The 14,638-nt window shown below is 41.3% G+C and overlaps 1 protein-coding gene across 3 annotated transcripts in view; it reads right to left on the bottom strand.

The window, feature by feature from the left end:
• Positions 1-3,891: 3,891 nt before the first annotated feature.
• LOC132869707 (kinesin-like protein KIF21A) overlaps positions 3,892-14,638 on the bottom strand; it is a 157,054-nt gene continuing 146,307 nt past the window's right edge. For all 3 annotated transcript variants that reach the window (XM_060903041.1, XM_060903042.1, XM_060903043.1), the window contains 3 exons: positions 14,379-14,549; positions 10,562-10,761; positions 3,892-4,731 (listed from right to left, as the gene is read on the bottom strand). In XM_060903041.1, coding sequence (XP_060759024.1) covers positions 4,674-4,731; positions 10,562-10,761; positions 14,379-14,549 — 429 coding nt within the window. In that variant the 3' untranslated portion in view covers positions 3,892-4,673. The remainder of the gene's footprint in view (positions 4,732-10,561; positions 10,762-14,378; positions 14,550-14,638) is intronic.

The raw sequence follows: 14,638 nt of genomic DNA, 5'->3' as shown, positions 1-14,638 counted from the left end.
AAACTCCTCAGGCTCACAGGGAGCCCACACAGTCTTTGTTCTAATCTAATATTGTGTTCTTGGTTTGTGTCTTCAAACAAATATTGGTACTCTATGTAGTTGAGTTGATACCTTAATACTGGCTTACTTTTTCTTTTCCACCAATGGTCCCCTGTTTCCTGAAGACCTTATATTGCTAGATGAGTCATTGAGGATGGCATGCCAGAATGAGATTGCTTGGCTGGGCGATGCCATACTTTTTTTTTTTAAATAGTGCTGCTTTCCAAGGGTGAAAATCAATCAAACAAGGTCTACTTGTGTGCCTGATCCTTATGGTGAGAGGAACTTTTGGTTTGTCCCCACTTGAGGGACCATTAAAAGTTCTATATAGAAAGGTACAACAGCTGGTTTCTCGGTCAGAAAGGGTTCAAAGTCTTTTAGAAAGCTAAGAAGCAGTTTTAAACCAAAAGTGTGAGTCATCAGAAATTATGGAATAAGGTCCATTGTTCTCCATGATCCATGATGACAGGAAGAAGATACAGCCAGGGATGTTCCTGATCCAGGATGATGCGTGCTTTGACTGGATACATTTTACCAAATCTTCTTTTCAATCAAAACCACCTTCCCCTTCATCATGACATTTCTATTCATGCACACCTGTCCTAGGCCTGTTTTCACAATGCGGTCAATGTGTATTATTATTATTTTTTAAAAGCACACTGTACAAAGGCACCCATGCATAAATACATATAGCACATACACATTTAAAGCCACACTCTTGGAGGTGAGCAAAATTTCAGCAAGCTGACTCTTAATGAGAGTCAAACTAACCAATCAGAGCTCTTTGTTCTCCTTGGCGAGACATTCTGACTGATTTAAAAACCTACGCCTGATTAAGCAATCCACTCTTCACCGCTGAGAGACACGCAGAGAGAGAGAGAGAGACATGCACAGGGGGGCTCTTCACTCTTCACTCAGAATCACTGTTCCCCTGCAGAGCTGAAAAGGTTCTGTATTTCCTAATCATATCCAAACACAAGTGCTATTAAAAACGAGGTCAAGTTATTTTAAGGGGTTAGTCTTGACTATGAATTAAATATCCAGGAGAACAATCATCATCCTCTCGTGTGTACTAATTTCTGCTTGGCTTGGAGGATGCTTGGAACGTGAGTAAAGAAGCACCGGCCAACTTGGAAGATATTACTTTCAAGATTCAAAAGAGATTTGTCGTCGATGTCCATATACAAGTACACCGTGCATTGAAATACCGTTTCCCTTAGGCTGTCGTGGCACATTTATAGAGAAAATAGATGATAAAATAAGGTATAAATCTAAATAGACATTTATATCATCATCATCATCATCTCTAGCCGCTTTATCCTGTTCTACAGGGTCGCAGACAAGCTGGAGCCTATCCCAGCTGACTACGGGCGAAAGGCGGGGTACACCCTGGACAAGTCGCCAGGTCATCACAGGGCTGACACATAGACACAGACAACCATTCACACTCACATTCACACCTACGGTCAATTTAGAGTCACCAGTTAACCTAACCTGCATGTCTTTGGACTGTGGGGGAAACCGGAGCACCCGGAGGAAACCCACGCGGACACGGGGAGAACATGCAAACTCCGCACAGAAAGGCCCTCGCCGGCCACGGGGCTCGAACCCGGACCTTCTTGCTGTGAGGCGACAGTGCTAACCACTACACCACCGTGCCACCCCAGACATTTATATATGGATAGCAAATAACCATCTAACCACTTGGCTATCCAAGTACAATAAACAACAAATGACAAGACAAAAACAGGCACAGGTTCACATGAAAAATACTAGTAGAGGATGTGTGCCTTTGTGGTCAAATGAGTAACTATTTTCTCTTTTCAGACTAACAAAATCTGTCTGCTGGGAAACGTGCATGACGTTTACAAGAAACAAGAACGCCATTTACTAAAGTTGAACTGGTGTGCAAAGTGTAAGGAATTATGGAAACAGATACGATTAGCTCTTCACCAAACTGTTGTCTGATGGCAATTTCTTTGAGCTTAGACAAAATTCTTTCATCTCAGAACCTTTCTCAGTCTTCCTACTTCCTTTTGAGTCACCCCCATTACAGCTCTAGTCTTTTTTTTTTACTTCAACACATATATTCAGGATAATAAATCTTCCATCTGTGGATTCGGAACTTTCAGCCCATATCTTTGACTAGCGTGCGAACAACACACTAATACTTCGGCAAGCAGAAAAGTCCTGAACAGCTTCATTAAGTGACTTGCATTTCTATACTGCCCCCTACTGATGATGTGCTGCAGTACAGTTGTGATGTCCTTGCAGAGCTACTCCATTCACTTTCAAAGCTCTAGGTTTTCCACAGATTATACATCTTTCTTAGGGGGAAAAGTTAAACAGAGGCCTAAACAGTTCCCTGGTTGTCTTTTATGTCAAAGTCCTTCCCGCACCATTCATGGCACGTTTGGCAGCGCCGATCTCCGTTTCGTAGCCCTCGGCCTCTCGCCTATATTACATACAGTAGCTAGGGTTACAATCCTCTGGTGACCGCAAGAGTTTGACTCCCCACTCACATCTGTATTGCAGCGTGCCTTGCCAGATGGCAGTAGGCACCATTTTTATGATGGTCTTTGGTATGACCCGACCATGAGTAGAACTCACGATCGATAAGCGGACATGCTAACCACTAGGCCACTCGCCGGTTAATGTTATACGTAGAACCTGACAAAGCTTTCTTCCTTATTACAGAGGGTTAAGTTACAAAACAAACAAAAATAATCATTACATAAACGTTACAGAAAATAAATATACCATGTTTACATGTTCTCCCCGTGTCTGTGTGGGTTTCCTCCGGGTGCTCCGGTTTCCTCCAAAGTCATGCAGTTAGGTTAACATGGGAAGGCCTTGGGCTGAAGTGCCCAAGAGTGGCGGCGGTGCACATGTACCGTACGCAGCGGTTTTGCTCTCCTATGATGAACTAAATTTCATTGTACCTTTGTGCAGTGACAATAAGGGCATTCTATTCTACATAGACAGCTAAAAATGTGTGTAAATATCTCATCGCATTATCTCTAGCCGCTTTATCCTGTTCTACAGGGTCGCAGGCAAGCTGGAGCCTATCCCAGCTGACTACGGGCGAAAGGCGGGGTACACCCTGGACAAGTCGCCAGGTCATCACAGGGCTGACACACAGACACAGACAACCATTCACACTCACATTCACACCTACGGTCAATTTAGAGTCACCAGTTAACCTAACCTGCATGTCTTTGGACTGTGGGGGAAACCGGAGCACCCGGAGGAAACCCACGTGGACACGGGGAGAACATGCAAACTCCACACAGAAAGGCCCTCGCCGGCCACGGGGCTCGAACCCGGACCTTCTTGCTGTGAGGCGACAGCGCTAACCACTACACCACCGTGCCGCCCGTGTGTAAATATATAAAAGTTAAATCAAAACAGCAATGTCAAAGTGATATGCCAGTAAAAGTATATATAAAAAAATGTAAATAAAAATAAAAGCTACTAATAAGCTAAAGTGGAAAAAATGTGATGGTTTTTAAAACCAGTTCAGTGGAACCTGACAAATGTTTGATGGTACGGAGTTCTAGTTTAAAAACAAAGCACTCCGTCACTACTCTTTCAATTTAATATATGGAATAAGGAGAAAACAAGCACCAGAAGGTCTTTAGCCATGAGCCAACATAGTTATCAAAGATATGGTTGAACCCATTTAAATAACAGAAAACCGTTCCCTAATAAAAGAACCCTTGAGGAACTGGTTTTCCTTAAAAGTGTATTTAAATCTTACACTAATACAAAGTATATGTCTATAACCTGACTTAATCCTATTTTAAAGATTTATATTATAATGATTTAAATGATGACACAGAAACCAAATGATCCTTTCAGACATGAATTGTATTGACCTGGGATTTTATCAAAGACAGAACAGACTTAGTTACAACAGTGATTAAGTTACAGTCAGTGACTCCATGTACATCCAAACCCTATCCGAGCAAAAACGTACGTACATTTAAAGGTCAGCACTTACAAATCAAACAGACACACTTACATACACTACAAATACAGTAGATATGACAGTTTGTAAAACTAAAACACATGGGTGCACAAGTATTTGTACCAGTAGTAATGATGTTTAATGTAAAGACGCTTTCTTCATGTTTCTGCTGCTCGAGCTTTCACTGTTTAAATTTAACAGCAACACTTTTCACTTTGGACATCGACCATTAAAGAGAACTGACATCAAGGTTTGCTTCAAGTTTAATTTAAGAGCATGTTGGTCCCGGTTCAGTCAACAAGAAATCATGTTCATACACATTCAAAAAGTTTTAATAAGACTTCACTGTGTGTTTGCCAGTTTTACAGCGTTTACACCACCAAAGCCCAACTTTGGTTTTTGCACCAGCCAGCGATGAGCATGTGACCTAAATTCATATGAGAACTGTTGGCAGTGCGAAAGAGCAGGGCACTTTCAGGAGGTATGCTGATCAGCTTTCTTCTCTGTCAGTCAAAGAAAAAAAAAAAAAAAAACCAAAAACCCACCACACACACGCACGGAAACTAGCAAACTTTCAGGAAACAAAACTGCCAGCAAAGAATGCCAGGTTTCTTCTGTTGTGCAAATAATACTCGCAGTTTCTGAGTCACATGATGCACTTAAGTCAGTAAAGCCCATCATCCAGAGATCCTTTAACTTGCCAGATCCTCACAGTTCGATCTCTGCAAGAACCCAAAATCAAAAACAATATTTAGTGTATTTAGTTTTCAAAGTGTAGGTGTGTGTTAGGTACGGAAGCCGCGAGAGGCCCTTCATATAATCTTTTTTTATTCACCTTGTTATCCCGAGATAACGACATAATTAATTCAGGATCTCAAGAAAACAAAATTATTCCGTGATCTTGAGAAAACAAAATTATTTCATGATCTCAGCTGGATCACTGTATCTCCTTTGGTAGAGACGAAGCCGGGTCAGTCTTCTGCGAAGGTGCCGCGGACTAATTTTGAAATGATCCCTTATTAAAAGACTTAATGCAATCTCTCCCTGTGTCAACCCCTGATCAAAATATTGCCTTATTAGGTGATCGATTACTCCAGACATTCTAATGACCAAAGTTGCGTCTATACAGAATGAGAAATAGCCCCAAAGTCAGCACATCACAAGTCTCTTGGCGCACCTGAATGAACCATTTCTCAGCTGTTTACTCGAGATCATGAAATCATTGTTTTGTTTTCTCGAGATAACGGAATAATTGTTTTGTTTTCTCGAGATCTCGAAATAACGGTTTTGTTTTCTTGAGAGCTCGAATTAGTTGTGTTGTTTTCTCGAGATCCTGAATTAATTATGTCGTTATCTCAGGATAATAAAGGTGAATAAAAAAAAAGGATTATATGAAGGGCCTCTCTCGGCTTCCGTAGTTAGGGCTGGTAAACTGAATTCATAAAATATTAATAATATAAACAACTTAAATGATGGAATATTTAAATGAATTATTAAAAGACATTGTGTGTTATTTTATACATCCACACGCAGAGACTGAACATAAGCAGTAATGCTACACTATGTGCAGACAGGGCATGTGGGTATAAGAAAACAATGAAGGATGAGGTGTGATGTGGATCAACTTGAGTTACAGTTACCACCCTGAAGTTGATTATTTTTCCAAGAAGAGCATGTCGTAAAGTGTTTTTCCTCCTCTTATACCACAGCAATTTGACAACAATTACAATTTCTAAATTTATTAACGAATAACATTTTATACTTACATGTAATGTTGTGGAACATCTGTGAAACTAGCTGTTTCTTACACTACTGCCTCATAACACCCTTCCCAGGACCTTCCGTAGTACAACAATCACTGCACACTTATACTATATACAGTGGTGCTTGAAAGTTTGTGAACCCTTTAGAATTTTCTGTATTTCTGCATAAATGTGACCTAAAACATCATCAGATTTTCACACAAGTCCTAAAAGTAGATAAAGAGAACCCAGTTAAACAAATGAGACAAAAATATTATACTTGGTCATTTATTTATTGAGGAAAATGATCCAATATTACATATCTGTGAGTGGCAAAAGTATGTGAACCTCTAGGATTAGCAGTTAATTTGAAGGTGAAATTCGAGTCAGGTGTTTTCAATCAATGGGACGACAATCAGGTGTGAGTGGGCACCCTGTTTTATTTAAAGAACAGGGATCTATCAAAGTCTGATCTTCACAACACGTTTGTGGAAGTGTATCATGGCACGAACAAAGGAGATTTCTGAGGACCTCAGAAAAAGCGTTGTTGACGCTCATCAGGCTGGAAAAGGTTACAAAACCATCTCTAAAGAGTTTGGACTCCACCAATCCACAGTCAGACAGATTGTGTACAAATGGAGGAAATTCAAGACCATTGTTACCCTCCCCAGGAGTGGTCGACCAACAAAGATCACTCCAAGAGCAAGGCATGTAATAGACAGCGAGGTCACAAAGGACCCCAGGGTAACTTCTAAGCAACTGAAGGCCTCTCTCACCATTGGCTAATGTTAATGCTCATGAGTCCACCATCAGGAGAACACTGAACAATAATGGTGTGCATGGCAGGGTTGCAAGGGGAAAGCCACTGCTCTCCAAAAAGAACATTGCTGCTCGTCTGCAGTTTGCTAAAGATCACGTGGACAAGCCAGAAGGCTATTGGAAAAATGTTTTGTGGATGGATGAGACCAAAATAGAACTTTCTGGTTTAAATGAGAAGCGTTATGTTTGGAGGAAGGAAAACACTGCATTCCAGCATAAGAACCTTATTCCATCTGTGAAACATGGTGGCGGTAGTACCATGGTTTGGGCCTGTTTTGCTGCATCTGGGCCAGGACGGCTTGCCATCACTGATGGAAGAATGAATTCTGAATTATACCAGCGGATTCTAAAGGAAAACGTCAGGACATCTGTTCATGAACTAAGGCCCTGTCCACACGGCAACGGATTCAGGTGACTCCGATACAATTGCTTATCGTTTAGGCCTGGCGTCCACACGGCACCGGCGTTTTGGGTGCCCAAAACGCAATCTTTTTGAGAACGGGTTCCAGAGTGGAAAGATCTGGCAACGTTGCCGTTGTGAAGTCGTCTGGATGAGTAGAACGGATTTGTTTACGATGACATCACAACCACATGACTGAGTGCTTCACACCGGGTAGAAGTGTAACGAATATCACCAGGAAAAAGCCTTACAGAGCACTAGTGAGAGTGAAACACGAGCTTGGATATTATTATTATTATGTTCAGTGTTAGTTCACAGTAGTAATGCAAGAAGCAGAATAGTGACAGTAATAGTGAAGCAAAAACATGCAATTGTACAAACACTGCAGCTCTACAGCAAAATATTCATTTATGAAATGGTCTGATTCTTAACACCAGTAGTGCTAATGATCTCATTGCGATGCGATGCGAGTTGTCAACAAATCCTATAACTTGGTTCATGAAACGCGCTTACAAAATATTTTCACTGTGAATATTTATTGTGTAATGGTGCAAAGTGAGAGAGAGAGAGAGACTCTGCCCTTAGGGCAGAATCAATCCCGCCAGCAAAAATAGGGAAAAAAAAGGAGCGATCTCACCTCTTCAGATGTGGGTTTAAGTCCAACAATACATTCCTCAAAAAGTGCGTAGAGGAGCAAATTAATCCATCAACGTGTAACATTCAATTTATTCCGGACCATTAAAGACGCCGCCTTCCGCGTAGAATCATATGTCATCCTCGCCGCCATATTGGAGAGGTCAAAGCGGAGAATAAAGATTCATGTGCTGCCTTTAACTGTACCAACAGGTTTACCGTCCAAACGAGATCACATGGGATTACCTTTCACAGGTGAGAAACAACAAATTAATCCATCAATCTGTAGTATTCAATTTATTCCGGACCATTAAAGACGCCGCCTTCCGCGTAGAATCATACGTCATCCTCGCCGCCATATTGGAGAGGTCAAAGCGGAGAATAAAGATTAGCTGCGTTTAACTGTACCAACAGGTTTGCCGTCCAAACAAGATCACATGGGATTACCTTTCACAGGTGAGACTGGAAAAATACTTTTCATTGTATTTGGTCATTATAACGTAATTTTACGAACAGATTTTCCTGACTTTGTGGCTAATATGAAGTCTCGCGCATAATAGTTTATGCGCATGCGTCCTTACTTCTATTGTTCTGGTGTCTCCGAAGGGACCGTCTTACAGCGCCCCTAGAGGTGTGGCATGTGTATTGCATCATTTTCAGCAAGCGTTGCGTTGCCATATGGACCTGATATTTTACTGATCGTTGCCCATTTGGACGTGATATATTTTTAAATAACATCTCGTTGCCGTTGTCGTGTGGATGTAGCCTAAATCTCAAGAGAAGGTGGGTCATGCAGCAAGACAACGACCCTAAGCACACAAGTCGTTCGACCAAAGAATGGTTAAAGAAGAATAAAGTTAATGTTTTGGAATGGCCAAGTCAAAGTCCTGACCTTAATCCAATCGAAATGTTGTGGAAGGACCTGAAGCGAGCAGTTCATGTGAGTAAACCCACCAACATCCCAGAGTTGAAGCTGTTCTGTATGGAGGAATGGGCTAAAATTCCTTCAAGCCGGTGTGCAGGACTGATCAACAGTTACCGCAAATGTTTAGTTGCAGTTATTGCTGCCCAAGGGGGTCACAGCAGATACTGAAAGCACAGGTTCATATACTTTTGCCACTCACAGATATGTAATATTGGATCATTTTCCTCAATAAATAAATGAACAAGTATAATATTTTTGTCTCATTTGTTTAACTGGGTTCTCTTTATCTACTTTTAGGACTTGTGTGAAAATCTGATGATGTTTTAGGTCATATTTATGCAGAAATATAGACAATTCTAAAGGGTTCACAAACTTTCAAGCACCACTGTAATTAAAGCATCATCATATTGACTACCAATTTCATGATAGTGCAGTCTACGGTTTATAAAACACATTTTCATTTGCACTACATTCTTCCATCCAGTGCTCTTCTGTTGTCATGTCTAATCAGTGTGACCTGCCCTGTGTATTTACTGTCCTATGTATTTTTTTGTATATTTAGCGTTCCTCTTATACAGTCATGCATTTTCTCTGTGTAGTCCTGTGTACAGTGCTGCTGTAGATACACTCATTCACCAGCCACTTTAGTAGGAACACTCCTACATTGCTGTTTTATGGCGTTCTCTAATCAGCCAATCCTTTGACAGCAGCACAATGCATCAAATCATGCAGATACAAATCAAGAGCTTCAGTGAATGTCCACCTCAAACATCAGAATGGGAAAAATTGTCATCTCAAACTGTGACTTTCACTGTGGCATGGGTGTTGGTTTGAGCCAGATGGACTGGTTTAAGTATTTCAGAAACTGCTGATCTCCTGGGGTTTTCATACACAACAGTCTCTAGAGTTTACACAGACATAATGGTGCGAAAAACAAAAAACACTGAGTGAGTGACAGTTCTGTGGGTGGAAACAAATGCCTTGTTGATAAGAGAGGGTCAGAGGAAAATGGCCAGATTGGTTCGAGCTGCCAGGAAAGATATAGTAACTTATAGCAACTCTGTACAACCGTGGTGAGCAGAAAAGCATCTCAGCATGCAACAGCAGAAAACCACACTGGGTTCTACTCCTGCAGCCAATAACAGGAATCTTAGAATCAAGAACAAGTTCCTCTTAAAGTGGCCAGTGAAAGTATATTACACCATAATCCTGAAGAGACAATATTTTGTTCTAATGTGTACACGTTATACAAGCAACAACAATAAAACCCACTGATAACTGAATCATCATTACAGAATTACATTAGAGCAGCTATAAACAGTAGCTCCCTGTAATTTTATCAGAAACCTCACGACGGACAAATATAAACAAATCCAAAAGAAAAATTAATTCTTGTAACTGATATTTAGCTAATTGAGTCGTCAAAATCTTATTAAAATCACTTGGTTCCCCCCTTTAATTTTTCACTGGTCTGTGTGATTTTTTTTTTTTTGCACCATCCTGTGTAATCATGAGTATATCAAAATCAAAGCATTTTTTTGTTTAGTTTTATAGCAGTTACTCAGTAATATAATTTAATACTTTTTAAGGTGAATAATGAAATAATACACAGATACTAGAATGACTGAATATATTAATAGGCCAAATAACAAGCCAGTAGGTCATATGATGAAGGCACATGTACTGGGTCACCTTTGTCTTATTTAAATTCATCCTACAAGGAATTTTATAAGTTATCAACAGTCAGATAATGAGCATCGACAATGAAAGTCAGTAACAGCTTTAAATGAAAGTGGTATAATTTAATCTGAGGCAGATATTCAAGGTAGAAATTCTCTTTATATCATAATGAATAAATAAAATGCTCTGACAGTAAAAAGAAAAAAAAAATTCGTTCTTTGTGGCAGTCACAGGGCTGTAAAAACAAAACCCCGTTTTTCTGTAATGTCAGTGTGATTTAGGGCACAATCAGATGACGCCTCCCAAAGTTTAAAGGTGCACGTGTGTGTGTGTGTGTGTGGTTGAGGACTCACTCTGAGGCAGTGAACAGATGAGTGCTGTTGGTGGAGATGCCATTGATGGCACAGTCGTGTCCTCTCAGTTCCCCCAGGGGTCTGAGTGTGTCCGAGTGCCACAGCTTCAGGAGCCCTCCTCTGCACACGCTCAGTAAAATCCTGGAATCCGGCACAACCGCCAGAGCGCTCACCCAATCAGAGTGCGCCCTGTCGACCTGCTGCTCACGGCAAAACACACACACACTTTGTTTAAAGTTACACTATTTCACAGAATGACCTATTAAAGTCTCTTCCTACATCCCATTACAAGTTAATAGGTAATAAATTTATCAAAACATCCATCAGCAAACACCTCACTTGCAAAGATAAACTGTGATGCTTCTTCAGTTTTGTCAGGAATTTGGAAAGAACTGCATGAGTGACTAGACCACTGCAGTAACCCTTAAAGGAGATACGCAGAGCCATGGCCTCACTTTTTGTTTATAAATGCCTTGAGACCTCAAGAATGGCACAGGAATAGTTTTAAGCGTTAACAACAAATCTAATATAGTAATTTTTATGATTAAAGTGATTCATATACAGTAGGTAGTGGTCTGAGTGAATGACCTTGACGTCTGTAATGTCACAGCAGGAAGTCTATCGGTCTCATCGCCATTTCCGCTATACTAAAACTCAGAGCTGACTGCAACTCCGATCCTCCATTTTGAGCTCATTTATCGCCATGCCATGTAGATGTGTTGCTGGCAGGTGCAGCAACACGACAGAAGGTGGATTTACGTTGCATTCATGGCCCAAGAATGTTCAAACTGCAAAGATTTGGACGCGTTTTGTGAGAAGTTCACGGGCACATTGGGCGCCTACGAAGTGGTCTCTCCTCTGCTCTGTACATTTTACTGAAGACTCGTACAAGACCTCTGATGTGTTGAGGAGTGTTGGCTATAAGCCTGTATTGAAAGAGGGTGCAGTACCAACAATTAAAGGAAAAGAAAATTTATTTATTTATAAAAAGGAAAGCAAGTTCAGTTGCATCAGTTCTTCTGGAGCGTGAGCCGAGGGTTGTTGCTAAAACCCGGGACGGAACGGGACATATCGCTTGGGCAGTAACCTCCCCGTGGTTGTTGCTAAAACCAGTGATGTCCCATCCCGGGTTTTAGTAATTGCCTGAGCCGAGCAGTAATGGCGGAGTACTCAGTATGGAGAATGAGTGGACCAGCAGTCTGATTTTCTCTGCTGGATATCGCTGCCATCTCACCCTTACGTGGAAGAAGTGAATGAATGGAGAACTGAACGAACAACTGAAAGTCAGATTGTTTCAAAACAATCGGCCACAAGATCAGCCTTCAAGAAGCAAGAACACAGACAGGTAAGCTCCGACTCTCATTGGGATACAAAACAACAAAAACACATTGTTTACCTGCATTTAGATTAATACAGTAAACCTCGCATATAACAGACCACTTGGGACCAGCCATTTTTGTCCATTATATGCGAAGTCTGTTGTATGCGTATACCGTACTTTGTTATACGCATATAGCAGACTTCTGTTCGTTATACACCCAGTCACCTTGACTCGACCCATCCATGTTGGCGGCAACTAACAGGGTAATCCTGGTCTTTTTCTGCTTACCCCCATGAACTGTTTCCCCTATAAAGCCCAGGGCATTCTCTGGTAACATCATATAAAACAGACCAGTCTCATCGGCGTTATAAATATCTTCTGCTTTGTAACACTTCAAGATATCGGCTAACTTCCCTGTCTGCCAGTCAGTAACAACATCTTGATCCACAGAACCAGCTTCCCCACACTTAAGCACCTTTCCAATGCCCCATCTTCTCTTGAAACGATCGACCCAGCCCCCAGATATGGTGGTATCCTCATGTCCAAGCTGGTGAGCAAAATACTCAGCCTTCAGCTGAAGCATTTCTGTATCAATTCTTATGTCCGGCAAGGCTGCCTTTTGGCGGAACCACACTAAAAGTGCCGCATCCACATCTTCGTAACTGACTTTCCGAACACGCTTGACGCCGCCTGCATCCTTGGCCACTTTATCAGGGTTTTCAATAATAGAAACGATCTCAACTTTCTTTCTCAGAATGTCAGATAATGTTTGTTTTTTTATATCAAATTTGGCAGCTAGTTCTACTTTTATCCATTCTGGATGACTCTCGGCAAACTTGACAATATCGTATTTCTCTTTGCATGTCCATTGCTTACGCTTATTCGACGCCATTCCGCTCCAACCAACATTCAAAATCAAAATGGTTTTACACATGTTCCCAAACCAGGCAGTGCAGGAAAAGGAAGGGGACTTTACTACAAAAGCGCGGCAAAACTATCCGAGTGCTGATTGGATGGTGTCGGGGAAACAGGCTGCATAACGTCACTTTGATCGATATCGCTGATTGGCAACCAGACTTATGCTGCGCTACATCACGCTGTGCTACATCACGCTGTGCATTGTGTGTTAAAAACTCTTCGTGGGGGAAATGGCATTGGTGTCTGTTGTATGCGAGGCTATTTTAATGGAAATGTACTAGACTGGGACCAGAGATTTTGGTACGTTATATGCGATTGTCCGGTATATAAAGGTCAGTATATGCGATGAAATTTAAAGGAGTTATAGTTAGACGGGACTGGGACCACAAGAATCAGTACGGTGTAGGCAAATATCCGGTTTATCCGAGGCCGTTGTATGCGATGTTTACTTGTATTGTGTGTTTAAGTTACCGGAATAAGATTATTTAATTTGCTTCAGAATGTGATTGTCTCAGTTCATCTGATTATTTAATTAGCCTTTTACGCTTTAATCAGTGAAAATGCATGCATGTACATGTCTGTTGCATAAGTTAACACACCTATCCTGTTTTAATGAGAGTCAACCCACAATCAATGAAGTCAAATCAGTCTTAGTTGAGCAAGTCGGTAACGCTATTTCTGACTTTCACCATCAATTTTTATTTATATGACTTTGATCTATAGCTGTAAAAGGCCTCGGCCTTAAAACCGGTTACCGCTGTGACGTCATGCACTCAGGGCTGGCTGGCTGGCAGCTCAAATGCCAACTTTGCAGTCGATTTTAACTCTCAAAAATATATATTTAAAATTCCCATTTATGCAGCATACAAGAGTCAGGGATGGAGATACTATCCACTCAGAAATTTATTTAAAAATAAAAGGTTCTGCGTATCTCCTTTAAACTCCCAGCACCTGACTGTGAGCCAAGACTTGCCTTCTTTACTGAGTTACACACATTTCCTTTCAGTTTTACAGCAGTTACTAAATTAAATACTTTAAGGTGAAGGAGTTGAATATATATATTTAATAGGATCAATGACATACAGACTTTGTTGAGCACTACACCTGTTATGTGACCAAATTGCCCATTTAAACATGGGCTAACCGCTTAATCATGAAAGCTGATGAAGCATGTGAACATCTTGGCATGCAGATATGGACCTAATGGTAGCGAAGCAGCTTTGGGACCAAAAGGTCACCAGTTCAATTCCCTGGACCAGCAAGAATGGTTAAAGTGCCCTTGAGCAACCCCCAACTGCTGCTCTGGGTATGTTTATTTTGCTCTGGATAAGAGCATCTGCTAAATACCAATAACGTAGATATGTACAAAGGAACGGGAAAAATCGTGTGAAATTTGGTTGAGACTTGATCAAAGCTTGACATTCATTCTGTGAGGAAAATCACACTTGGCTAGCAAGGACACCTTTAGGCAGGAAGATAGCTTATGCAAGTAAATATAAAAACATTTCTCATGTTCAGACTGTATTTAGTATGGCAGGGCAGTACGTGAATTCAAATGTAGTCCCCCTCCCCCAATACCTGTTTGAGCTGCTTGCTAGACAGATCCCATCTCCTGATGCAGTGGTCTCTGGCTGCACTGTACACCGAGTCTCCCAGAATGCTCAGGGCCTCCAGGCCATCCTGATGGGCTGGCTCAAAGTTATGAGTAGAAGGAATGCTTCCTTGAGCTCCTTCCAACATGTCAAACATCTGGGGGGAAAAAAGGACAGACACACACACACACACACACACACACACACACACACACACACGTCTGTGTGGCTGGGGAGCAGTAATTG

This window comes from Neoarius graeffei, chromosome 21, assembly GCF_027579695.1.
Source record: "Neoarius graeffei isolate fNeoGra1 chromosome 21, fNeoGra1.pri, whole genome shotgun sequence".
Lineage (NCBI taxonomy): Eukaryota > Metazoa > Chordata > Actinopteri > Siluriformes > Ariidae > Neoarius > Neoarius graeffei.
The sequence above is the reverse complement of the archived record's forward strand: the minus strand, read 5'-3'. Positions and strand labels throughout refer to the sequence as shown.